The sequence below is a fragment of the Castor canadensis genome, chromosome 3, assembly GCF_047511655.1.
Source record: "Castor canadensis chromosome 3, mCasCan1.hap1v2, whole genome shotgun sequence".
Taxonomy (NCBI): domain Eukaryota; kingdom Metazoa; phylum Chordata; class Mammalia; order Rodentia; family Castoridae; genus Castor; species Castor canadensis.
The window spans coordinates 166520696-166545866 of NC_133388.1; the positions used below are offsets into that span (position 1 = coordinate 166520696).

General features: G+C 33.2%; 1 protein-coding gene across 12 annotated transcripts in view; it reads left to right on the top strand.

Annotated features, from left to right (window-relative positions):
• The window catches only part of Oxr1 (oxidation resistance 1), a 365513-nt gene extending 341669 nt beyond the window's left edge, over positions 1 to 23844 (top strand). For 5 of the 12 annotated variants that reach the window (XM_074069038.1, XM_074069042.1, XM_074069049.1 and 2 more), the window contains 7 exons: positions 9531 to 9623; positions 11412 to 11537; positions 12549 to 12701; positions 14418 to 14513; positions 16595 to 16668; positions 17642 to 17673; positions 21910 to 23844. In XM_074069038.1, coding sequence (XP_073925139.1) covers positions 9531 to 9623; positions 11412 to 11537; positions 12549 to 12701; positions 14418 to 14513; positions 16595 to 16668; positions 17642 to 17673; positions 21910 to 22088 — 753 coding nt within the window. In that variant the 3' untranslated portion in view covers positions 22089 to 23844. The remainder of the gene's footprint in view (positions 1 to 9530; positions 9624 to 11411; positions 11538 to 12548; positions 12702 to 14417; positions 14514 to 16594; positions 16669 to 17641; positions 17674 to 21909) is intronic. The other 7 variants (XM_074069043.1, XM_074069045.1, XM_074069046.1 and 4 more) reach the window with 5 other exon arrangements.
• The last annotated feature ends 1327 nt before the right edge of the window (positions 23845 to 25171 follow it).

The window sequence follows — 25171 nt, forward strand, 5'->3', positions numbered from 1 at the left end:
TTAAAATGTACATATTTCCATTTGTGAAACCAAAAATAGATTGATGAGATTGCTCAAGTTCACAAAGGTATAAAAAGCTGAATTTAAATTCAAACAGAGATCTGATCCCAGAGCCATTGTTCTTTCTGCTATGTTATGTTGTCTACCTATAGTACCCATGATATTTATTTATGGGTTTTTATGTATGCCTTACTAAAAGTAAACATCTTTTGCTCTATAAAGTTCATTAGAACTTAATTGAAGTGATCTACACATGTTCAATATATACTTCTTCATTTTTGTATTTGAATCAATAGTTGAAAAATGAATCTATTTGGTGTGCAAGTTATAAGGCATGACAATAAAATGATTATTTCTGAACCCACTACCCAAGAGCTAATCTCGCTACTCTCATGTCTTCCCCAAATTGATAACCACCTCCCTGAATTTTTCCCTGATTCTTTTTAGTTAATAGTTTTATTTTTTAGAACAGTAGGACTAACAGAAAAATTTAATGGAATGTATACAGAGTTTCCATTGATCTTTTTTCTCTCTAATCACAGTTTCCCCTATTCATATGTGGTAATAATAATGCATTTTATTATTTGGTACATTTGTTGCAATTTATGATCTAATATTTGTATGTTATTATCACTGAAAAACCATAGATAGCATTAGGGTTTTTTCATTGTGTTGTACTTTCATGGGTTTTGACACATTTATGAGAATATGTGTCTATAGTTACAGGATCACATAGTATAATATCACTTCCCTTTACACTTAGTCATCCCGTATTCCCTCTCTGAACTCCTGGCACCCACTGATCTTTTTACTGTTTCTAATATTTTGTCTTTTCTGGAGTCATGTAGTTGGAATCATACGGTATGTACTCTTTTCAGAGTGGCGTCTTTTCTTTTTTTTTTTTTTGCGGTACTTGAGCTTAAGGCCTTTATCTTGAACAACTCCACCAGCCCTGTTTTTGTGAAGGGTTTTTCGAGATAGGGTCGCTTGATCTGTTTTCCCAGGCCGGCTTCAAATGGCAATCCTCCTGATCTCTGCCTCCTGGGTAGCTAGGATTACAGGCATGAGCCACTGGCACCCGGCTCATAGAGTCTTCTTTACTTAGCAATATGAATTTAAGATTCCTCCATGTCTTCTTGGCTCATTAGCTCATTTCTATCACTGAATAGTATTCCATTGTATGGATATTTTAGTTTGTTTATTCATCCAGAGGAAGTTCTTACTTATTTTTCTGTGTTTGGGCATTTATCAAAAAAACAGTTCCAAACTTCGACATGCAGATTTTGTGTGAGCATAAGTTTTCAGCTCATTTGAGAAAATACTAAGTAGCACAATTTCTGGATCACATGGTAAGAGCATGCTTAATTTTATTTTTTAAAAAACCCTGCAGAATGTAATCCAAAGTGACTATATTATTTTGTGTTGATCTAGCCAGAATTTTGGCCATTCTAATAGGTACATGATGTTATCTCATTGTTTTGATTTGCATTTCCTAGGTGACATGTCCGATATTTATTCCATCTGCCTATCTTCTTTGGTGAGGTATTTATTCAGATATTTTGTCAATGTTTTAATGGGTGGTTTGATTTCTTGTTGCATTTTAAGAGTTCTCAGGTATTTTAAAGAGAGTCTTTTTCAGATATGTTTATTGCAAAGGTCAAAACGAAGATCACCTATTTTTTTTATATATTCAAAGAGTCTCATACTTCTTTCAATCTATGATCCATTTTGAGTCAATTTTTGTGAAAAGTACATGGACTTTGTCTAAATTTGGAGAGGAAAGCAATTTTTTTTTTTTGGTTTTTACATGTTCCAGCAACCTAGATCTGGAGAAATGACCATTTCTCTCTGTTGTCTTGTCTTTGCTCCTTTGTCAAAAATCAGTTAATTATATTTGAGTGGATCTATTCATAGGTGTTCTGTTCTGTTCTATTGCCACAGTTTCTTGATTACTGTAGATTTAAGTCTTAAAGTTCAGTATGTTAGTCCTTTAACTTTGTTTTCTTTGTTGCTTTCTTGGCTATTTTAGGTCTTTGTGTATAAACTCTCAGATCATTTCACCTATAGCCGTGGAATAACTAGGTATAATTTTAATTGAAATTATGTTGACGCTATATGTGAAGTTGGGAAGAACTGATACCTTAACAATATTGGATCCTCCTATTCATGAACACAGGATCTCTGTTTATCTAAATCTTTGTTTTCTTCACCATAATTTTGTACTTTTCTTCACAAAGCTCTTACACATATTTTGCTAGGTTATGCCCAGGTATTTCATTTATTTTATGCTAATATAATTGGTGTTGTTGGAAAGTAATTGACTTTTGTATATTAAACTTCTGTACTTCAAATTGTTGTGATCATTTGTTGATTCCTACAGTGTTTTTGTTGATTCTTTGGGATTTTCTATATTGACAGTCCTTATGTACTAACAAAGACAGTTTTAATTTCTTCTTTCCCTATCTGTTTACTTTCTATTTTCTTTCCTTGTCTTACTGGATTATCAAGAACTTCTTGCATGATGTTGAATAGGAGTAGTGAAGGAGGACATCCTTGTCTTGCTCCTGGTGTTGGTGGAAAAGAATCTTGTTTCTCACTGTTGTTTGTGATGTTATCTATAGGAATTTTTTGTTGTTAGGATGTTCTTTATCAAGTTGAGTTCCCTTCTGTCCCTAAGTTGCTAAGTCTTCTAATCTTAAATTAATATTAGATTTTGATTAGTGCTTTTCTGCATCTGTTAGGATGATCACATGAACTTTCTTCTTCAGCCTGTGATGTAATGGATTACATCAATTCATTTACAAATGTTAAACCAGCCTGGCATACTTAAGCAAAACTACTAATTCTGTGTAATTCTTTATGTACATACATTATTTGATTCAACTTGCTAATATTTAGTTGAATATTTGTGCATTTGTCTCTAGTTTTCCTTTCTTGTAATGTCTTTATTTGCTTTTTTAATTAGGGTAAGGCTGTTCTCACAGAATGAGTTAGTAAGTTCCCACTACTTCCATTTTCTACAAGAGATTGTGGAGAATAGTATTATTTCTTCCTTAAATGTTTGGTAGTTATTCACCAGTGAATTCATATAGTCCTGGAGCTTTTTGTTTTGGAAGCTATTAATTACTGATTCTGTTTATTTAATGGAATACTGACCTTATCATATGATCTGTTTCTTCCTGTGTGGCATTTGGTGATTTGTGTCTTTCAGGGGAATTGATCACTCTTTTCTGCCTTCTCTGGTTTCAATTGAACATCTTGATTCCGTGTTTTTCTTCTCTTAGCGTATCAACTGCACTTATTTTTTTTTAACTTTTTCTAATGACTTACATAGTATTTGCAGTACACATTTTTTAGTATAGTTCAAAGTAGGACTTCTCTCTCCTCTCTCCACTTTGCAATGTAGAAAATAATTTTCATTTTCAGTACAGAAAATAATTTCCTTTAACACTTTTAATTTATCTCCTTTCATAGGGATTTCTGTGCTGTGTCTCATACATGAAATTTATCCCCCCTTATCCAATGAGAATGGTATTGATTGAGGGTTTTTTTAAAGATTGTGGCTTGATCTTTTATATTTGTACTTTTAACTAAATTACCTGAAATTTTGTTTTTTTATAAATTCTAAAGTTAGAGTTTCTTTACCTCTCTTCCTGAACAACAATAATAAAAGAATCTTTTCTGTCATCCTTCTCCCCATATGTGTGCCATTGAAATGTATATTCATTCTAATCTTTTTATTATATCACAAGTTAGACTTTATTCACATAATGTCTTCCTAGATTTATATACACTTTTACCATATTATTTTTTTACTTCTTATATCTCAGACCATTCTTTGGGATTATTTTCCTTCTTCTTGACTTATATTCTTAGAAGTTTCTTTTGTAAAGATTTGTTGATGGTTAACCCTTGTAATTTTTGTTTCTCTGAAAATACAACCATGGATTGAAAATAAGAAAAAAAATTACATCTGTACTGCACTCAGGCATTATTTTCTTATCATTCCCAAACAATATAACAGCTAGTTACCTATCATTTACATTGTACTAAATACTTAAAGTTAGTCACCTAAAAGTGATTTCAAAGTGTATATTATGATGTACATAAATTATATGCAAATATATCCTTTTATATTAAGTACTTAAATAGCTGAGGATTTTGGTATCCTTGACCCAGTTCCTCATAGCTACCAAGGAACAGCTGTATTGTTATTTCTCTCATCTTAATTCTTCATCCTGAGTTCATATTTACTTAAGAATCTTGACAGCCTGAATTAAAATCCTCCTACTGAGAGGATTTTCATTTGTTGTTGGCAAGTTTGCTTCCAGATTAAGAGAATTCTTGCACTGGTTTATGTATAAGGACTTCTCTTTGTTTTCAGTGTTATGAAGTTTTACTTTATGTTGTATATGTATTTCTTTTTTATGGTACAGAACATTTCTTCAGTCTATAGATTCTTTAATTCTAGAAATTTTCTCAGGTTATCTTTCTAAATGTTCTGTTGTTCTTGGGACCTGTATGGGACAGATTATATGTTACTTTCCAAATTTCCTAACTTTTTTTATGCTTTTTATCTCCTTGTTCTCAGTAATGTATCATGAGTAATTTTACCTGTTTCCTTGTTTACTTAGTTACCTGTGTCTGTCTGCTTTTTAACTTGTTGATTAAAAAAACTTAAAAATTACACTTACTGTATGAAAGTTATATTTGATCATTTTCAGATCTGCTTCATTTTTAATCATCTCTTACTGCTTTCTTGGTTTTAGAATTTCTCTTTTTTTTCTAAGTCCAATTCATTGTTTATGTCTGATAATTTCAATATCTAAAGTCAGTTCTATGTTTCAGTTTACTTATGTTGGGTTATGTGTTTGGTTATCTTCTTCATTACCTCACATTGGCTTAGTCTCAAATCTGTGAGAATCTTGAGTCCTTGAGTTGAGCATCTTGTGTTTCTCAGAGTATTGCTTGTTTCTGACGGACTGCTATATCTATAGGACCATGTAATCTTACCTTGAGAGTCTCTTGAGTTTGAAATAAGGTTTAGTATGCAAACTTTGTTACCTAAAGACTTAGTGTCAGTATCTCAGTAAATTAACCCTCAGGATAAACCACCTTTGACATTCACAGCTGCCAGCTCTATTTCCATGGGTTTTTTTGTATATTTGGTTTTTTGGTGGTTTTATTGGAATGGTGAGATATAAGTAGATGCTTTAAAATGTGTTGAAGTCAAGAACAAAAATAGTGGTAGGAAAACTATCATGAAAAAGGCCATTAATTTAAAATTATATCAAATATTTATCTGAAAAGAACCTTATATTATCCTTTTATTTCAGTTTTAAAAATGAAAATTTAAGTTTCACAAAACCCTACTAAATCAATATGTTTATATTCATTTGATAAGTTTAAAGAATTATAAGTTATGCTTATTTTATTTCAGAAGTGTATTATTCTTGTTCTGCAGATAAAACAGAACACTGAGGAATTCAAGATTATGTAAATAAGTATTATTTTCCCCAATACACTGGAGTAAGCAACATTATTCCTTTTTCATGAGACTCTCTTTTTCTATTTATTGTTACACAAAGCTCTCACAACATATCCATATTATAAGTGACTTGAGTAGTTACAGGTTTCTTTCTTACTAAAATGTCAGTGAATCTGTCTGCTTTCTCCTGAGATTCTTTTGAAGTATCTGCAAATATACTTAATGAGGAAGTGATTTGTAAATGCAGAAGTTTTGTTCAAATCAAAACTTTTATTATAAAGTGTTCTATTTTAACCCATTCCGTATTTCCAATTTTCTGTTCCTCTTTTGATTGTTTTGTAATTATCTAATTTATGATTATAAATTTGCTCCTTTTCTGTCATTTAATTATAGTCCCGTGGAGTATTATTTAGAAAACAGTAATTTTAGTTAGGTAGAATGGAGCAAAATTTTAACATAATCCAGCTCTTCCTTTCTAATGAAGACAGTTTTATATGATGAAATACAGTATAATACAAGGGTTATGTGACTTCAGGAATACTGCTGTATGTTCTGTTTGTTAGCTACAATAGCTCAGACTTACATTTCCTTCTTTTTTAACATATTTTTGGTTACCAAAACTTGCATAAATAGCATTGATTGAGTAGCAGGTTTCTCTCTACCACATCTCCATTTATTAAGAAAGTAGTAAAAATAGCACAGACTTTTGTTAGTTTATAGGCACTTGGAGGGTTTTGGTTTGTTAGGGAGTAATCTCAGGAGGAAATGCTGAAACATCCTGAAAGGAGAACTGTTAAGCCAAGGTGGTATTGTTCTTTATTTATGTAGTGGATGAACATGTTCTTATTCATGAGATTGAAAGCAGCTATGAGTTTCCTCTACTCACTAGGATAGTGCTGTTGGTACTGTTTGTTCATTTGTAATACAGATGAGTGAATTTAATCCTATCTCCGTATTGGTAATGCTATGGAAAGTATGATTAGGAAAATACTTTCTGTGTATAAGGGTCTTTTGTTATTAAAGACTGGAGAAACTAGAGAGTGGCACTTAATGCTACAGAGTGTAGCTCATGATACTTATTTCCTTCCATTGCAGCCTGGCAGTATATCCAAACTACTGTATTACTTAAGAAGTTGCTTTTTAGCTCTTGATTTCCTTAAGACTTTGCAAATGAGGAGCATGATATGAATATTTTATAGAACCGAATCCATTTTCTATTATGTTTAATCTTTTGGGTTATCTAATAAGTTCCACATGTAAAGTATGATTTACCAGCTGGATAAAATTAATGTGAAACTGTTGGGAATCTACATCCCCTTTTATCTATTTTTTTTAAAAAAGAAGAAATCTAATTCCAGTCAATTTCATATATCTTTCTCTATTAACTTATAGGCTTTTTTTTGGACGTTTTTCTATATCTTTACTCACCAGAACATGAATAAATAATTAGGGTTAAAGAAGCAGTGAATTTGCTAGGTACCAGTGGCTCACGCCTGTATTCCTAGCTACTCGGGAGGCAGAGATCAAGATTGTAGTTCAAAGGACAGCCAGGCAAATAAATTGAGAGACCCTATCTGGAAAATATGTGACACAAAATAGGGTTGGAAGAGTGGCTCAAGTGGTAAAGCACCTGAGTTCAAATCCAGTACCACAAAAAAGAAGAAGTGAATTTATAAGGATAGGGAAAAAGAATAAAATTTTTAAAAATGTGAATGAGAAAAGTTACATTTGTGGCCGCAAAGAAACTAAGGATTTACCGTGTTATAAACTTAAGACTTACTGTGGGAGTTCATTGTTCTCTTATTAGTAACCCTTACTTGCAGTCATGCTTATACACTTAGGTTATAAGTCATCCCTGTTGTGAGAATAACTTAATTTCACTTCCATCCAGGAGGAAGTATGTTGGGTACATGAAGGTAAAGTACTATTTTAAAGTATACTTTTTAACAGGAGGGGGAGAAAGAATGCAGAGGAATAGATACATCTCATGATTTCAGAATTCTTGTTCAGAAGACCCTTGATTAGATCGAATGCCATGGAATAAAGAAAAAAAAATTGCAATTTATAGAGACCTCTTTTTTTCCAACCATATAAAAGCAAGGCCATGAGTTTCTTATTTTGTAGTACCTAATTTTTCTTTTCATCTTTATTGAAAATTCTGTTAGTTTTTCTTTTTTGAATGGCCTTTATTGTTCTTATCTAATACTGAAATTTAAAATTAATTTCAGAAGTCATTCAAAGTATACAAAATAGTTGAGATCTCAAACCTTAAATACTTTAATGCCAAAAATAAATTAGTCCATTCAGTCACTATCATTTAATCCTTAGGGTAGCTCGTAAAAAGTGATCAAGTGAAAATAGTGTTAAAAATAGTAGCTCTCATTAGAATGTTCTAGGTACTATACTCAGTCCTTTATATGCATTTCCTCATTTAATTTACATAAACCTTCTATTATTTCCATTGCTTCATAAAGAAATAGAGGACTAAACCTAGGTTCATTTGATGCCCAGGAGCTGGAGGGCATAACCACTTTTTCTTTTGTAAGTACAAAGTCAGCCACCATATTATATGCATCATTGCTTAGCAAAGTCAGTGTAATGACATGTGGGCCAAATAGGAATCTGTTCAGTTTCTTTTCCTTTTTTCTATTCTCATATCTTTCATAGTTTTCAACAAGCATCACATAGCTTTTCATAGTTACTCTGATGTTTACTTGTGGCCAGTTCATTTTAGTTGACTAGAATAAGAGCATTTTATAAACTAGGTTAGAAGACTTAAGTACCCTTTCGGGGCCCACTAGTGTGACTGCATTTTGTGGTGTTAGCCTCTACACATAATCTGTTCTGTTGATCATAGGAGGAAGTATCTGTAGTTCAGGAAAATCAGCACATATTTATGATTCCATGCTACTTCACCATGTTTTGGAACAGTTTTTGTAATTATGTCATGGTGTTAAAAGCTGTAATTGTTGTGTTAACTTGAGGAAAGCTGTGTTTTTTCTTCTGTGTTTTTTCTGTAGTATTATTTATCTGTCACGTGGCTTTAAAATTCAACATTAAGGCCAGGCACTGGTGGCTTACATCCATGATCCTAGCTACTCAGGAGGCAGAAATCAGAAGGATCAAGGTTTGAAGCCAGCCCGGGAAATAGTTCAGAAGACCCTTTCTCAAAAAAAGCCCATCACAAAAAAAAATAAAAAGCCTGGTGGAGTGGCTCAAACCCCAGTACTGCAAAACAAAACAAAAACAATTCAACATTAAGTAAGGAAGAGAGTGGCCTAGGCAATTACAGAAGGAAGATACAGGATTTCCTTTAGGAATTCACAGTATGGAAAAGTTAGGTTTTGGTCACAAATAACTGCTACAGTATAAACCACAGTTATAAAATAGAAGAGGCAAAAACTAGAAAAAAAAATCATTTAAAAAGTGTAGAACAGATATGCCTAAGAAGGTAATTGTTGATGAGACGTGCTTTTGAAAGTTTAATTTTCTGCTGTCTTCGACCTTGCTTTTTTTTATTGCCTTAGATTTAAAGTGTACTTCATCTTCTTTTCTTGCCTCTTTCCCCCTTTTTTGTCTGATACAGATAGATATGTTTGTCACCTGTATCCAACATGGCCATTGTGATAAAATGCTTGAGCTGAACTGATTTGAGGAGATAGTTGACTATCACTCTATTTGTAAACTGCAAGACCTTGAAGATTTTAGATGTTAGCAAAACCTGTTAAATTTTTGTTTTTCTTTCATAAAAACTACAAGTTCTACTCACTTAAATTCAGTCTACATGAGATAATTCATAAAGTAAACCTACACTTTTGACTAATTGGATGTAGTGAAATTCACTCATGTGGGTTTTGCTTTAGCTTGATACATAAATCTCTTGGATTTTCAGCATGGAGTGGGGAAAGAAATCCTGATTTTAGTTCTCTTTTCCCCATTTAAACTTTTCCTTTCTTCCTTTTCATTCCTTTTTATTTGTTAATTTCTTTGGGTATTTTTCTCACTGTCAGTGGAATTATTGTCTTCCTGTCTCCATATTCAGGTAGTGTCAGTGGCTGAGTATCACCGCAGGATCGATGCTCTAAATACTGAAGAACTGCGCACACTCTGCAGACGTCTCCAGGTGCCCCCTTCGGTAGTTTAAACCCCTCCAGAGATAACTAATCCCTGTGTTTAGTGCCCTTTGTCAGGGCAAATCTTAAATTTTAAGGATTTGTTTTGACTGAAGCACTAAAATAGCCCATCAGAAAATTCCATTTGTAATGAAGAGATGCAATACTGCCGTGATGAGATGTAGGATTATCTTCACTGTCATCTTTTCATTTAAAAACTATTCAAAATAATTTTCAGTCACTTGAAACTATTCTTAGTACTGTGTTTTCTTGAGCAATGAGTTTTCATTTAATTTTAATGTTGGTAGTCTTTGGTTTGTGATTGAATCTTTACTAAATAGATTCTTAAAGTTATGGAACTATGGGAAAATTCAAGAAATTTTAATGGCTAGCAAGGCTTAAGTATTTTTTCTTCTTTAAGGCTGTTTCACTTATATGACATCCTCATCAAATATCGGAATGAGGAAAATTGTTTTTATTCTTGAGGCATTACTGGTTGGTATCAAAAGTAATTTGAATAGTATAAGGTAGGCAACAGAGCTAGATAAATTATTTAAAATTCTATGAAATAATCTTTTTTTTTTTAACAAAAAACAGATACAATTGAAAACTCATTTTCTAGTTTTGTGTATTGATTAGTTGTGTGTTTTCCTTTTAATAAGATAGGCTTTCATGGCTTTGCTAGACTTAATGAATATTTTTCTTTTAATATTTCTAATGCTACCTTGGATATCTATTTTGTTTTAACCTGTCACATCATTGAAATAAGGGTAAAACATGATGATGTGAAAACATTAATATTTAGCTTTTCATAAAAAACAATACAGTTCTAGAACATGTATTGGTTGAAATGCAAACATGTCCCAGTTTGGTAATACATCTGTTAAAAACAAAATAATTTAGCAAGATTTCATTCCTACATGACTCATTTGCTGAGCTTTGCTGCATTTTAGTTATCTGCTCTGGTAGAATTCTGTATATTTTTCCAATTTAAGTTTCATCAATAGTACTCATGTTTCATAGCTTTTATTTCCTAATGTTATTGTGTTTTATATATTAAAATTAATGTAAAATGTAAGCACTAAGAATAGATTGTATAGTAGTATGTTTTTTCAATTAATCAACATTTTTATTATTTTAAGAATACTAATGAGATGATTTCCCCCAAGCAGAAGCATCCAGTTGATCTAATTTTGAAAACAGATTTTTAAGCAAGTTAACCTTAAAATGTATTGTTTGTTTCAACTATATAAAAAGATTCAGTGTTCAGAAACTTTTAAAACATAAGAAGGCTAAAAATGGTAACTTTCTCTATGAAGCAAATAAATGCACACACAACACACACTAATGAAAAGGAAGTAATACTTTTTATTCTTAACATTAAAATTCTGATACCTAGAAAGTTTTCTGAATGATTTTTGACAACTTTTATGTTTAGCATAAAAAAATACTACTATATATTTTAAAGAATACTTAATTTAAAAAGCAAGCTAGCTGGCACACTTTTGTACCTGGAGGGCAAAAGTTTGCATGCAACTGTCTTCTATTACACATAAATATGGGAGCTTATCATTCATTACCAGTTCTTCCTCATGTAGTAGATGAGGAAACAATGCCCTACTGTTTATTCTAAAATCTTTTTTCCGTACTGGATACACCATTGATACTAGATGGGGCATCTTTTGCCTTATAAAATTCTAAGTTAAAGCTTTAGTTTACTAAACCATAAAGTTTTCTTTAACTCATAACGCTGAAATTTTTTAAAGCATGTCACAGTTTTATATAATACACTGTTGCTGTTTACTTTTTAGATTACTACAAGGGAAGACATAAATTCAAAGCAGGTTGCTCCAGTGAAAGCAGACCTGGAGTCTGAATCTTTTCGACCAAACCTAAGTGATCCCAGTGACCTCTTACTGCCAGATCAAATTGAAAAGGTATGACATGTCTACATATGTGCATTTCTGATTGTGTGCCCAAGAGAATAAAGCTTCTTTTTAGTTGTTTTGGTTTTTTTAACCATGCTGTGGGGTTCTGCTACTATTGTGCCTCTCCCATGAAGCAAAAGTAAAGAAAATCTAGCAAGTAGTGTTACATTAAGTGTTACATGTATTAAGGTACTAATACGTAAAGACACTAAAATAAAGTAAAAATCATAGCAATTTAGATGAGACCCTAAAATTGCCACTATTTGGTAGGGGTGGGTTGTTTTTGTTTGTTTGTTTTTTTCTGTATGTGAGACAGGATCCTCTTGCCTTAGCATCCTGAGACCTCTAATTACAGGTATATGCCACTGTCTCAGAATAGCTCATTTATTGAGTGTTATCTCATGTAGGTATTACAACAGCTGTAGGAATTTGTAAATCTCACAGTGTATCCCCAGTACAACAATAATTTAAAAAATTAAATTAAAAAAGAATGTATTTTTCATAGGGAGATTAAATAACTTGTTCAAGGTCATGCAACTGTAAAAGATTTTGAACTCTGATTGACTGGCTCGAGAGTCCATTATTCCTTGAACTGAGGGGAAAAGGGGAGAAAGGGTAGGGGAGTGGGGCAGAAGGGAGAAATGACCCAAACAACTTATGCACATGTGAATAAAAGTATAAAAGAGAGCTATTTAATAATCAAGCTAACAGTGCATTCACATTTTTTGTTAGTCCAGTGCAGAAGACACAGGCAATAAGTAATATGTATTTCTTATCTCTGTTTTAGTCTGTGTCTCATTTAGCATATTTTTCTTTCTGTAATTTGCAAATATTTTAGGCTAAGAAATGTATAATTACTTTTTAGGCATCTCAGGATCTTTGCATGTAATAAATAATTTCTATTGTTATTTTCTTCTTGTAACCTACATTTTACGTGTGTAATTAAATATCACATGTTTATAGCGTCCTCCATATTGACAATAAGCTATCACGTAAATAGTAACATTTTGTTTTTCTAAGCTTGCTAAGCATCTTCCGCCAAGAACTATTGGCTATCCATGGACTCTTGTTTATGGTACTGGGAAGCATGGCACAAGTTTGAAGACCCTTTATCGAACAATGACAGGTTTAGACACCCCAGTGCTGATGGTGATTAAAGACAGTGATGGACAGGTATGAAAAACTAGCTGTATAGATGTCTTAGCCTTTAAGAAATTATAGTAATTATAGCTTTTAATATACTATTTTGATAAAAATGATTTCATTAGTACTTTTTATTATGTAACTGATAATTATTGAGTACTTTTAGCAAACAAGGCAGTACTGACTATTACAGAGGATAAATATAAGTATGACTAACTAAGAGTTTCTGTCTTTAGAGAGAGTGTAGTAGAAAAGGACAATTAATTACACCAATGTCTGTAATGCTGAGCAAAATATACTAAATATAGCAGTTGCCCAGAAAAAGTAAAAGGGTTGTTTGAAGTAAGAGTGGTTCATATCTGGGAGAGAGATTACAGTGAAACTCATGGAAAGTGTAAAAGCTAAAATTTTGATAATTAATGGTAAATGTTTGTTTGAGGGTGATAATAGGACAAAATCATAGTCAAGAGAGAATACCATTGGTTTGTTCTTAATATAGTAAATGCAGGTCAGTTACCAGCATTGGAGAATAATGAGAGGATGAAATAGCAGTTATCAACGAAAACAGAACACTAGTAGTACTATCTTTACATGTTTATTATGTGCCAGGTACCAGACTGATTATTCTATCTTCATTGTTATTTAGTCATTAAAAACAGTATGAGATTAATACTGTTATCCCTGTTTTAGAGTTAATTTCTACAAGGTTATATACCAAAGAAAAGGTATTTTACACATATTACAATGAATGAACTACTCTTATATGTCATAGCATAAATGTCATAAACATAATATTGACTTTAAAATCCCACAGTAAAGAATAACTTTTTATAATTCCATTTGTACAAAGTTCATTAATGAGCAAAATGAATCTCTGGTGGTGTCAGGTAGTTGCTTCCTTCAGGGAGGTGGGGCTGTTGATGAGAGGAGTTATGAGAGCTTCAAGTGCTGTAATGTTCTGTGTCTTGTCTGAATGAATCATACATGGGACTTCTGCTTTGTGATCATTTTAAATTGAGCTGTACTTTATATTTTGTGTACTTTTCTCTATATGTAAAATAACCTTTCAGTATAAGAATAATTTTTAAATGCAGGGTGTACAAATAGAATTTCAGGAGAAACAATGACTATAGAGATGATCTGTCAGACTCTACACTCTTGTTTTACAATTGGAGCCTTAGACTAGAATACTGAAATGACATATCCAGGTCTCGTATTTTGCTTATTTTGTTATTATGACATCTACTGTGTCTTATATTGTACAGAGCTATGGGATCAAAGGACCAAATAATTCAGTCCAAAGCCTACCTTTACAGAACTTTCTGCCTTGATGAGGAAAAGAAGAGTTTACTTTTTAGTAGTAGTGGAATGTTTATCTAAACTGAAGCACTGTAATCTCATAGCACAGCACCATGTTATCCTTATAATACATACATCGTGCATGTAAGCCTTCCTGAAATGTGTTAACCACTTTTTAAGACTGTCTGAATAATTGCTATAATACCTTTTTGGATTTCAAAACTAGAAAAAATCTTTTCCCCCATTGAGAAACTAATACACTGTGTATACTTGACAGGAACATGAATTTATGTAATAATTAATTTTTTTCCTATTTTTAAGTGCAAGTAGGTAAAATTATTCCTGATTCCAATTTTTTGCATTTTATTCAATTATATACAATGAAGGGTAATGCTTGATGAACTAAATTAATAGTCATGTCATTGAACATGCCCTTTTTATCCTTAGGTTTTTGGTGCATTAGCATCTGAGCCATTTAAAGTAAGTGATGGCTTTTACGGTACTGGAGAGACCTTTGTTTTTACATTCTGTCCAGAGTTTGAGGTAAGGACAATTATTCCAGTATTCCATTTATATAGAGAGATGGCCTAATGAAAAGACCACACACTTTGAATTGTGCATGTTTACATTTAACTCCCAACTTGACTATTTTGAACTTCAGCTTTTCTGTAGATAGAATGAGGAAAAGGATTATCTGAAAATTAAATGAGAATCATATATGTACTGCACTTGACATTCTACCAGACACAAACATCATGGACTTGGCAAAGAGTGTACATCATTATCACTATTCTGTTTATGAATTGTCATTGTGAAATTCCTAGGAATGATATTATAACTAATTTGAATGATTTAAGTTTTAAAAACTCATTAACCAAATTATTTTGATTTAAATCAAAAGTTAACTGATTTCTTTTTCTTACCCTGTGTGGCTATCTTGTCTTTACTTTGGCTTGACTCACTTAAATTGAATACATTTCAATGCCAATAAATCTGAAGTTTAAGGGTATAATTAGTGGACATGTAACTCTTTTTTAAATCATTTTTGCATTTACTTATATACATATACATTATGTGGGCCACATGTAACTCTTCTTAAAACATTGGGTGCAAATCTAGCATCCAGGAACATTTAAGGTTCAATGTGTTAAGTCTTCCCTCAGAAGTTAAATTATGTTTTAATCTTTAGTAAAAGAAGCGATCAACATACTTGGTTGAAAAACATTGTTTTTATTAGCAGTTTTCTGTAATGAACAAAATAGAAAGGATATGATAGGACAAGAGAAGTTCCCTTTAACATTCTGTGCTGAACTGGCTCAACAGAACCAATATCTTCTGTGCCCTCTATAAACAGCTAATTGAAAGCTCATAGTTGTGACAAAATTTTTAAGCTTCAATTGTACTCACTTTCAAACCTTTTTATGCTATTGCTTCTTAATAACTATAATTAATTAAATGACAAACAACTGAAGTATGAGTGTTAAAAGAAAGTTACTAAGAACTATAAGGAATACTTTTGAAAAATGTGATAGATACTATTATATTAGGTTTAGTTAAAACACCTATAAAAGATTAGAAACATACTTGAGTGTTAATGCTTAATTTTGCCCTCAGATTTCTTGGGTTTTTTGTTGTTCTTTTTGGTAGTACTGTGGCTTGAACCCAGGACTTTGTACTACCACTTGAGCCATTCCCCCAACTCTTTTAGCTTTAGCTATTTTTTTAATAGCTAAACTGTGCCCAGCCAGCCTGGACCACAGTTCTTTTAGTTATACTTTTCATAACCGGGAAGGATAAGATAACAAGGCTCATACCATCAAGCCCAGCTTTTGGTTGGCTTAGTCTCCCTAGTAAGTAGGATCAAAGGCATGAGCCACTGCACCCAGCTGTCAGATATTTTCTTTAGAAAAGTATTGTTCTTTAGAAAAATATAGGCTGGAATCATATTTATACGTCGTGAACATGGTAAGAATGATAAACAGAATATTGCCGAAAAAAAGACCTTGACATTTATGTTTAATTAGGTTAAAGGAAAACAGTTAATATCAGAGAGAGAAATTTGCATGATGCAGGGACTTATGCCTGTAATCCCAGTTAATCAAAAGGTGGAGATAAGGGTCACAGTGCAAGGCCAGCCCAAGCAAAAAGTTAGTGAGACTCCACCTCAGTAAGTCAGATATAGTAGACCCACTCCTGTGGCCCCAGGTCAGGGAAGGCTGTAAGTAGGAGGATCATGGTCTGATGTCAGTCTGGGGCATGGCTGGGGCATGGCTCACTTATGATAGAGTGCCTTCCTAGCAAGAGTGAGTATCTGAATTCAAACCCCAGTACTGCAAAAGAGAGAGAGGGAGGCAGAAGGGAGAAAGGAGAAAGAGAAGTATGTGTGAAGAGTTAACAAGATCTGAGGAGTTAGAATTAAAAGTAGTTAGTACAGTAGAGCATGTACTTTCAGGTTTAGTCATATAAACACTGAAACCTACAGTATCAGCTTTTGTGTGCTGTTCCTGATACTGTCTGCAGACTTTGTTAACTGTTTGAGGTTTTGGAGAACTAGCTGTGTTTTGTGGCCATTTTCATATTTATTTATTTATTTACTTATTTAAAGCTTTTTTCCATTCATGTAGGTCTTTAAGTGGACAGGAGATAATATGTTTTTTATCAAAGGAGACATGGATTCACTAGCTTTTGGTGGTGGAGGGTAAGTATCTTGATCATTTCACCCTGAGATTCTTACATAAATTTAAAAAATTTATTTGTACTGTAAAATTACTTATCATTGGAAAGTTTGCTACTAGAAACCAAAGTCTTGAGTATTATAGAAAAGAAAGTGTATTTACAAGAAGGTGCTCAAGTGTAGTACTTGAACTGTTGGTTGTGTGTGTTTCTTCGTTATGAAATACTATATAGTTAATTCTCTTTTTTTTTTATTGTTGTGTTAAGTAAGGGTACATTGTAGCATTTGCAAAGGTTTTTATAATACATCACATATATCATACTTGAATTATCCCCTTCCACTATTCTCCTTCATTTCCCCATCCACCCTTGTTGATTCTCCTTAAAATGTATCTTTTTCTTTAGAGTACATTGGCTTTTTCGCTACTTGAAAGGAAACTATGACAGTACCTTCAGGCTTCTCAAATTTTCAAATAAACATGGTAGCATGTTGTTTCTCCCAATAGTATTCTTGTGATTTTTCCTCTGGAGACTATTTGGATCATTTTAAACAATATAAAATTTTATTTTCCCACAAAAGACTTTAGTGACCCTCAGGTTTTTATTATTGTTGGCTTTTTTTGTTTAAACTGCATGAATCAATTTGATTCTTTTGGCATAATAAGCACTCTGAAGATCTGTGTCTTCTTATCCTGATACTGCAATTTCATTTAGACTTCAATGTTCAGAGATAGCATGTTCTGCTACTGCATTTCCTGTACTTCTCAAATAGTGCTTATCTGGCATCAGTTCCTTCCTTAGGTTTTTTTTTTTTTAATCCTTCAATGTCAGAAATAAGTTGTGCCAAATCCCAGATGTAAAAAATGTTGCCATATATGTATCCTACAATTATGGATATATAATACTAATTCATTCTGGCCACAAAAATCTTGTTAGCCTTCAAGAATATTCATCATCCTAGGTGATCAAGCAAATTTCTTTCATCTTCTCTGTAATAGGTGTTTGGAAGACATAATTACAGTGATTGAAAGTAAGTATAGTTATTGTAACCTTCTCAGTTATTTTTAGTTGTTAGACTCATCATATAATGTTAACATGGTCCAATTCTAACTTTTTTGTGTAGAGAAAGTGCCATTCAGCCCTCCCTCAAGTGGTAATCACACATTTCACATGTTTTTTGTTAGCTTTCCAAAGACAACTAACAATCAAGTGTTAAAATGTCACGGTTTTTTGTTTTTTGTGGGTTTTTTTGGTGGGACTGGGGTTTGAACTCAAGGCTTCCCACTTGTGAAGTTGCAAAGGAGGTACTCTACTTCCTGAGCCACCCCTCCAGTCCATTTTGCTCTGGTTATTTTGGAGGTAGGGTATTGCAAACTGTTTGCCCAGGCTAACCTCAAACCTTGATTCTCCCAATATAAGCCTCCCAAGTAGCCAGGTATAAGCCATAGGTACCCCGCAACAGTGGGTTTCAGGTTCTTATGAGTACCTTTGAAAATAACACATTCAGTGTCATTAAGATGTCTACTTGAATTAGATTTTGATTGTGTCGCATGATTCCACTAAGCTAAACTAACTGTTGAGTCATTTGATAGGAAGACAAGTTTCCCATCTTTGAGAAGAACCATGCATTTTTCAGAAAACAAATTACAGGGACTTAAAATTCTGGAATTCTGTTCAGCATCCCTTATATTAATGTATCTTCTGTTGCTATAACCAAATACCTGAAGCTGGGTTCTTAGAAAGAAAAGAGTAAAAAAATTTGGAGGCTAAAAGTCTTGAGATTGGGAGGCCCTGTTTGGCCTTTCATAGGGGCCTCTTGGCTGAAGCCAACATGGCAAAGAAATGGGAAGGGAAATGACTGTGTACAGAAGAGATCACATGGCAAGACAGGACTCTAAAGGGGTTCAGCAGCCAATCTTGCTCTAACAACACACTTTCCCAGGACCTACTCGAGGTCCCATGAGGACTACATTAATTATCTCTACTTAGACTGGTGCCCCCAGTGACTTAACCAGGCCACACCCTTAAATTTCCATTATTTCTCAACATAGTCACACTAAGGACCAATCTTCCAGTACATGAACCTTTGTGGGAACACACTCAAAACCACAGCACACCTCAAAAATCAAAATCATGGTATGGTATACTTAATGTAGGCTTTGTAATCAGATAGACCTGATTCTGATTCCAGCTTCAGAATATACCATATGTGAGTCCTTGAGCAAACATAACATTCTCAACTTCCCTCAGCTATAAATTCTGGAGATTAACTTGCCTTTATGGGGAGATGGGGGTGTCAGAAATTCACAAAGATATCTGTACAAATTTTAATATAGCATCTACCACATGGTTAAGGTTGATACTCAACAAGGATAGCCATCATTATTCATTTCCTTCTGTCCACTTTACCTTTTCCTCCCTGGTACCAATAGCAAGAATTCTGCCTGGGATCTGCTTGCAATGCCATTGAACATAGGAGTTAGATGACATTAGATGTGAATTTAGAATATTTTTATTTCTTCCACTTCCTTAGTCACAGTTCTCAGAAAATCGTCTGAATCATCTTTGAAAGAATTGCTTATGTAAAATTATACTTTCTGTGTGTTTCAACTGCCCTTAAATGATTTACTTAAATATTTAGAGGTCACAGCCCCCTTGGAACCCTAAAATAAATATACAAACCAATTTTACATCTGTTGTTAAATTGACAAAATCTCAAAACCTTTCAACTAGGGCTTCAGAAAATTCAGGTTACCATGGGAAAAAACCATTCATACATGCTAATAAAGCTTATTGCATAATTAATGCCATTTATGAAGAAACATAGGTTAATTTTGAGGTAGTTCTTATATCCATTCATCTGAGATTACTATTAAATGTTTAAAAAAAAAATAAAAGAACTTTCTACTGGGCTTGATGGCTCAAGCTTGTAATCCTAACTACTTGGGAAGTGTGGAGAGCAGGAAGATCATAGTTTGAGGCCAACCTGGGCAAACAGTTAGCAAGACTCCATCTCAACCAGTTGCTGGGTGTTGTGATGAATGCCTGTCATTTCAGCTATCGGTGTTGTGATGAATGCCTGTCATTTCAGCTATCTGGGAAGCATAAATAGGAGGACCACCATTCAGACTGGCCTGGGTATAAACGGGAGACCCTATTCACAAAAAAACTAAAGCAAAAAGGACTGGAGGCATGGTTCAAGTGGTAGCATGCCTGCCTTGCAAAGTGCTAGGCCCTGAGGTCAAACCAGTACTGCCATAAAAAGACTTTCCTGTTTGGCAAAAGGTTTTGCAAGGAAATTTAGCCCTTTTGTATTCTTCTACCAGATTGTTACAATAGTCTATCCCCACTTTAAAAGACACATGAATTCAGATATCTATTTAAAGGTCAATTGATGTCATTGTGGACTCTAGAAATCTATTGCCCTAAGACAGCGAGCTCTAATTATACAGTTTCTAATTTCTTTGTGTTTTCCAGTGCCAGGGTTCTGATTGCATAATATGTGCACATTTAAAGTGCACCAAATAAACACTCAAATATGAATTCCAATTTGAACCTTGGAAAATTAATGGCTTCCTCATGGAGAGTCCATTTTAGAGACCATGTATTTTTTACACTGCTTTCAAATCATAGATTCCAGACTGGGATGATTTCAGGGTCATCTTGTGTCATAGCAAAATAATGTTTTCATTTATAGAGAAGGTTTAGTAAGCTTTATCACAGGTTATCCCATTATAGTTTATTCTGTACAGTTCTCTTCCTGAGTAACACTGGATGACTTCTGTATTGTGTGTGACCTTACTGTTTAATCTTTTCTATTTGTAAAGCACCAACTCTCGGGAACGATTCAATGTTGCTACTTTTTTCTGCTTATACACAAGTATATCTCTGTGCCTAGAAATATGTATTTAATTAATATATGTTAACTATCTGTTGTTTTTGACACAGAATATAAACAACTCCTTTATTTTCTTTGAAGATGGTTTTTTTTAAAACAATAGATTTATCTTCCAAACACTTCATTTAACTTTATAACACCATGTACCTGCTACTAGTAATCCTGAAGGTTAGAAGTTATCATGTCTATTCAAATTTTAGAGTTCTGTTGGCCTTTAGAAATTACCTAATCTGGTTTTTTTTTTCCTGTGTTTTATATAATTGACCAATTCCATTCCAGAGATGTTAAGTGACTTAACCCAGTTTCACATAGATAGTGGCCCTGGGTCTACAAATAGATCTTAATGCTAGACCAGTTTTTTTTTTTTTAATGAAATATAACTACACATTTTTTTAAGTCGTCCTTGAGTCAGTTCTGCTAGTTTGATATCTAAAATGTGGAGACTCTTCAGGGGATGTCTCTGTGTATTATGTTAGTGATTACTCTTTGTCCCCTCCCCTCTTCTGTTAGGTAGAAAGAAGTTCCCTGTTGGGTAGAAAGAAGATCTGTCAAAACCTATTTTTTTCTCCTAAGTTTGTGTATTCTAATTAGATAAATCAAACCTTATTATCTATCCTTTAAGTTTTTGTTATACCTGGCTTCTCTCTTGTTCCTGATGCTTATAAAGAACCTCAGCATCATCTCTTCATCCATTCAGAGTCTTTTCAAACCGAGCTCTTTGGCTAACCATTTCCTATCCAGAAAACCAGAAAGGTTTTTACAAAGTTGAACATGTTAAAGAAAAAATAAACTCTAGTTGCCTATACTGATAATCTGTTTTAATAACAAAATTTTCTTTCTAAATATCTCCAAGAAATATAGCCTTATTTACCAGGCCTTTAACATTAACCCCACATTTTATTTTAGATGTTTCAGAGTTTCATATGTTAAAGAAAGTCATATTAAATATATTAAAATGATATTATCAAGGAAAAAGAGCTGGGGATATGTAGCTCAGTGGTACAGTACTTGCCTGACATGTGCAAAACCCTCGGTTTAATCGCCAGCCCATCCACACAAAAACAATTAAGAAGAAGAAGAAGAGAGTAACTCATAAAACCAAGTGAAGAATAACAGTGTAGTGCATGTCTAAAAAGCTAATTCTATTTGAAGTTAATTTTAGTGAGTTCACTTTATTCCTTAATCTGTGCAATGAGTGATTTCATAATGGGATATGAACAAAAGAAAATTTCTGTATTGGTGTCATAAGGAGTAGGGAAGGGCTTAGAAAAATTAATGATCTTTGGGTTTTAAATAACTGAAATGCTTCAAATTATTTTATAATTTAGGGCATGAATTTTAAGAGAGTGTTATTTTTATGTATTACAGAGGAGAATTTGCCCTTTGGCTTGATGGAGATCTCTACCATGGAAGAAGCCATTCTTGTAAAACGTTTGGGAATCATACACTTTCTAAGAAGGAAGATTTCTTTATCCAAGACATTGAAATCTGGGCTTTTGAATAAATACAATGCTTTCAGTCTTAGCAGGATAATGGCCCAAACCTGACATGGACAAGCACTGTTTGGAATGTTCAAGAAGCAATACAATATAACATGTCACTTGTGCTTTAAAATTAATGTGTATCACCATTAACTACAGCTATAATTTTGGAGTTTATTTTTCAAATCATGTTATTGTCCCAGAGTTCTTTAGGTTTAGACTATGGCCTGAATCCATGTAGTATAATTGCTGAGTTTTGTCCGAATTTTGATCATAGTGACCACCTCGTTTTCAATTCACCTTATCGCAATCCCCTAATAGGATGGTGCTCTTCTGTTGAACTTTTTTTTAACTGTGTTGTTTCTTTTGTAGAGCAGTATAATTGGGACATGGAGGAAATTAAGTCTAGATGCTTTCATACTGTGAGGTTGGCACAGGTGACATTTGCACCTGCTTATCTTATTTTTACGGAGAAACCACATGCCAAAATAATACATACTTCATAGACCACTGAGTTCTAATTCTGATTTACATTACAGCATTCTCTTTATTAATTTTTCAAGTATTCTCAATTTCATTTTATGGAAATGAAATTTGAGGAGAATTCTGACTGTATGAGACCACTGTGCACATGATCTGCAGGTTTGGGCAGATGCTTTCATCATTGAATTATCAGATAAAGACTTATAAATTGACAAAGGAGAACGAGAACTTAGTGATTCTATTGGGTTTAATATATTAAGCAAGAAATTATACTATTTATATATTTGTAGCTTAGGGCATTGTCATAAGTATAAAAACTATGAAATATGCATATTTCTCCAACATATCGTGTCAGGTATACTGGTTTATAGTTCTGTTGTTTTAGCCTTGTTGCATACCAACTCCAAAAATAGAGATTTTTTTTTCTGTTCAAAAGGAAAAAAAACAGCTTGTTTGGTTTTTTTTTTTTTTTTTTTTTTTAGTGGTATATGTTGTTAATTACCATTATTAGCTTTTGCTCTTATAGAAGGGCAGCGATTATCATAGACAATATTGTAACTCATAGTAGACAATATTGTAACTCTGTAGACTTGGTGAATATGCAAACTTATTGTCAAGTGACCTCAGAAAACTGAAAAGATAGAATATACTAGTAGTTCTTATCCTCTTTTGTAGGAAACCAACAATAAGCCATCGTGGCAATAATTCACCAGTTAAATTTCAGAGCTTCATGTTATGCAAAAAAAAAAAAAATCCTGCTGTTATACATGTGACAGTGACTTTGTGCTGAAATCTCAGCTATTCCACATAAACATTGTATATCTTGTAAATTAATGTTTAAAGGTAGTTTTGTTCTTATAGAAAGTGTTGATTGCCAGATTGCTTATAGCACTTTAAATTATTCTAAAAATAAAATTATAAGCCAAATATTTGGCTTAAGTAGTTTTAGTTGTATAACACCTAAAATATATCTAGTTCTTTTGAAAGATAGGTAATTATCTAAAGAAAGCATAATGCAAATCCAAAAGAAAATCTGATGTTCTATTATATTATGCTGTTGCTGAATATGAATAGAAATACAGGGCATCGTTTTCTTGTCTATGTAAAACTGTCTTATTTTAAGTTAAATAACAGTATATAGATTAAATGTTTACAATATAGGGAACTGTAAATAAATATATCATTTCCTCCCTTTGGTCTTCCACAGCAGTATTATTGTCTTTGTGGAGCTGACTAATCATAAAATAAAAAGAATTTTTTAAATCCTGTAATGGATTTCAACTATAATAAAGTCATAGTTGTGTATATCAAATAAAATTAAATGCATAAATACAGATAAGTTTGGATTTATTCAATGACCAAGTTATTTTTATATCTTAAGAAATCTTTATTAAGCATACTACTCTCTTAAGAAATGCTTGTAATAGCTACATTGTGGTGGTGGTGGCAGTGATAGTTGACAGAAGGACGTTTTCATCTGGGGCAGCACTAAGTTTAATAATGGAGATAAGAGAGGGCACTTGACACATGAGGAAATAAACTCACTTGCTGTTTTTGTAGTGTGTTTTCATTCTTAGTGGTGAGTATATAATAAGATAAAGCCTGTGTCATAAAGAGCTTTGTTGTGTGCAATACCAAGAAGTTTCTTTGTTTTTTTTTTAAAGCCCATAGGAACAATTAAGAACTTCATGATGGAGGAATGATATGATCAGATTTGCACTTTAGGAAGAATCTCTGTGTAAACTGCCTATTTAAAAATCCAAAGGAAGAATGATGAAGTCTGAATAAAAATAGTAGTAGCGGTGATAAGGAGGGCATCATGGATTTGAAAGACATTTAGGAATTGGTTATTGATTGGATGTTAGAAAGCATTAAGGTTACTTCTCAGGATTTCGACTTAGGAACTTAGATATAATTAGTCATTGAGATGACCACTGTACAAATGGGGAAAACAATCAGCAGATGGTGGAACAAAGTCCTTATGGACTCAAGCTGTGAGATATTGGAGAATTATTTTGAAGGGGACATTTAGTATCCTATTTTGAAAGATAAAAAATGCTGTAAGGATTAAGCTGGGTACGGTAGCTCATGTCTTTAGTCCCAGCTACCCAGGAGGCAGAGATAGGAAGGATCAAGGTTCAAAGCCAGCCTATGCAAAAGCAGAAAGACCCTATCTCAGCCAACAAGCTCTAGGAATGGTGGTAACATGCCTGTCATCCCAACCTCATGGGAGGTATAGGTAGGAGGATCACTGATGGTACAGGACTAGTCTGGAGGAAAAAACATGAGACCCTTCTGAAAAATAACCTAAAGTAGAAGTGGCTGCAGATATGGTTCAAGTGGTAGACCAACAGGCTAGTAAGTGCAACACCCTAAGTTCAAACCCCAATGTATCAAGGAAGGAAGGAGGGAGGGAAGTTTAATAAAAAGCAACAATATACAAGTAGATTTGAAGTTATACCTATCAGTGACATGCCCTTTGGTGATTACAGACTAGATTAAAAAGAGGGTTCTTGAGATTGATTCTTGTGGTTTAACAAAATTGACAGGCAGAAACAGGCTCTAAGATTATGTCTCAAGAAGTTAAAAGAAAAAAAAAAGTTAAAATAAATTGAATCAAAAAGATATGAACAGAAATCAATAAAATTAAGTGTACAAAACTAAAT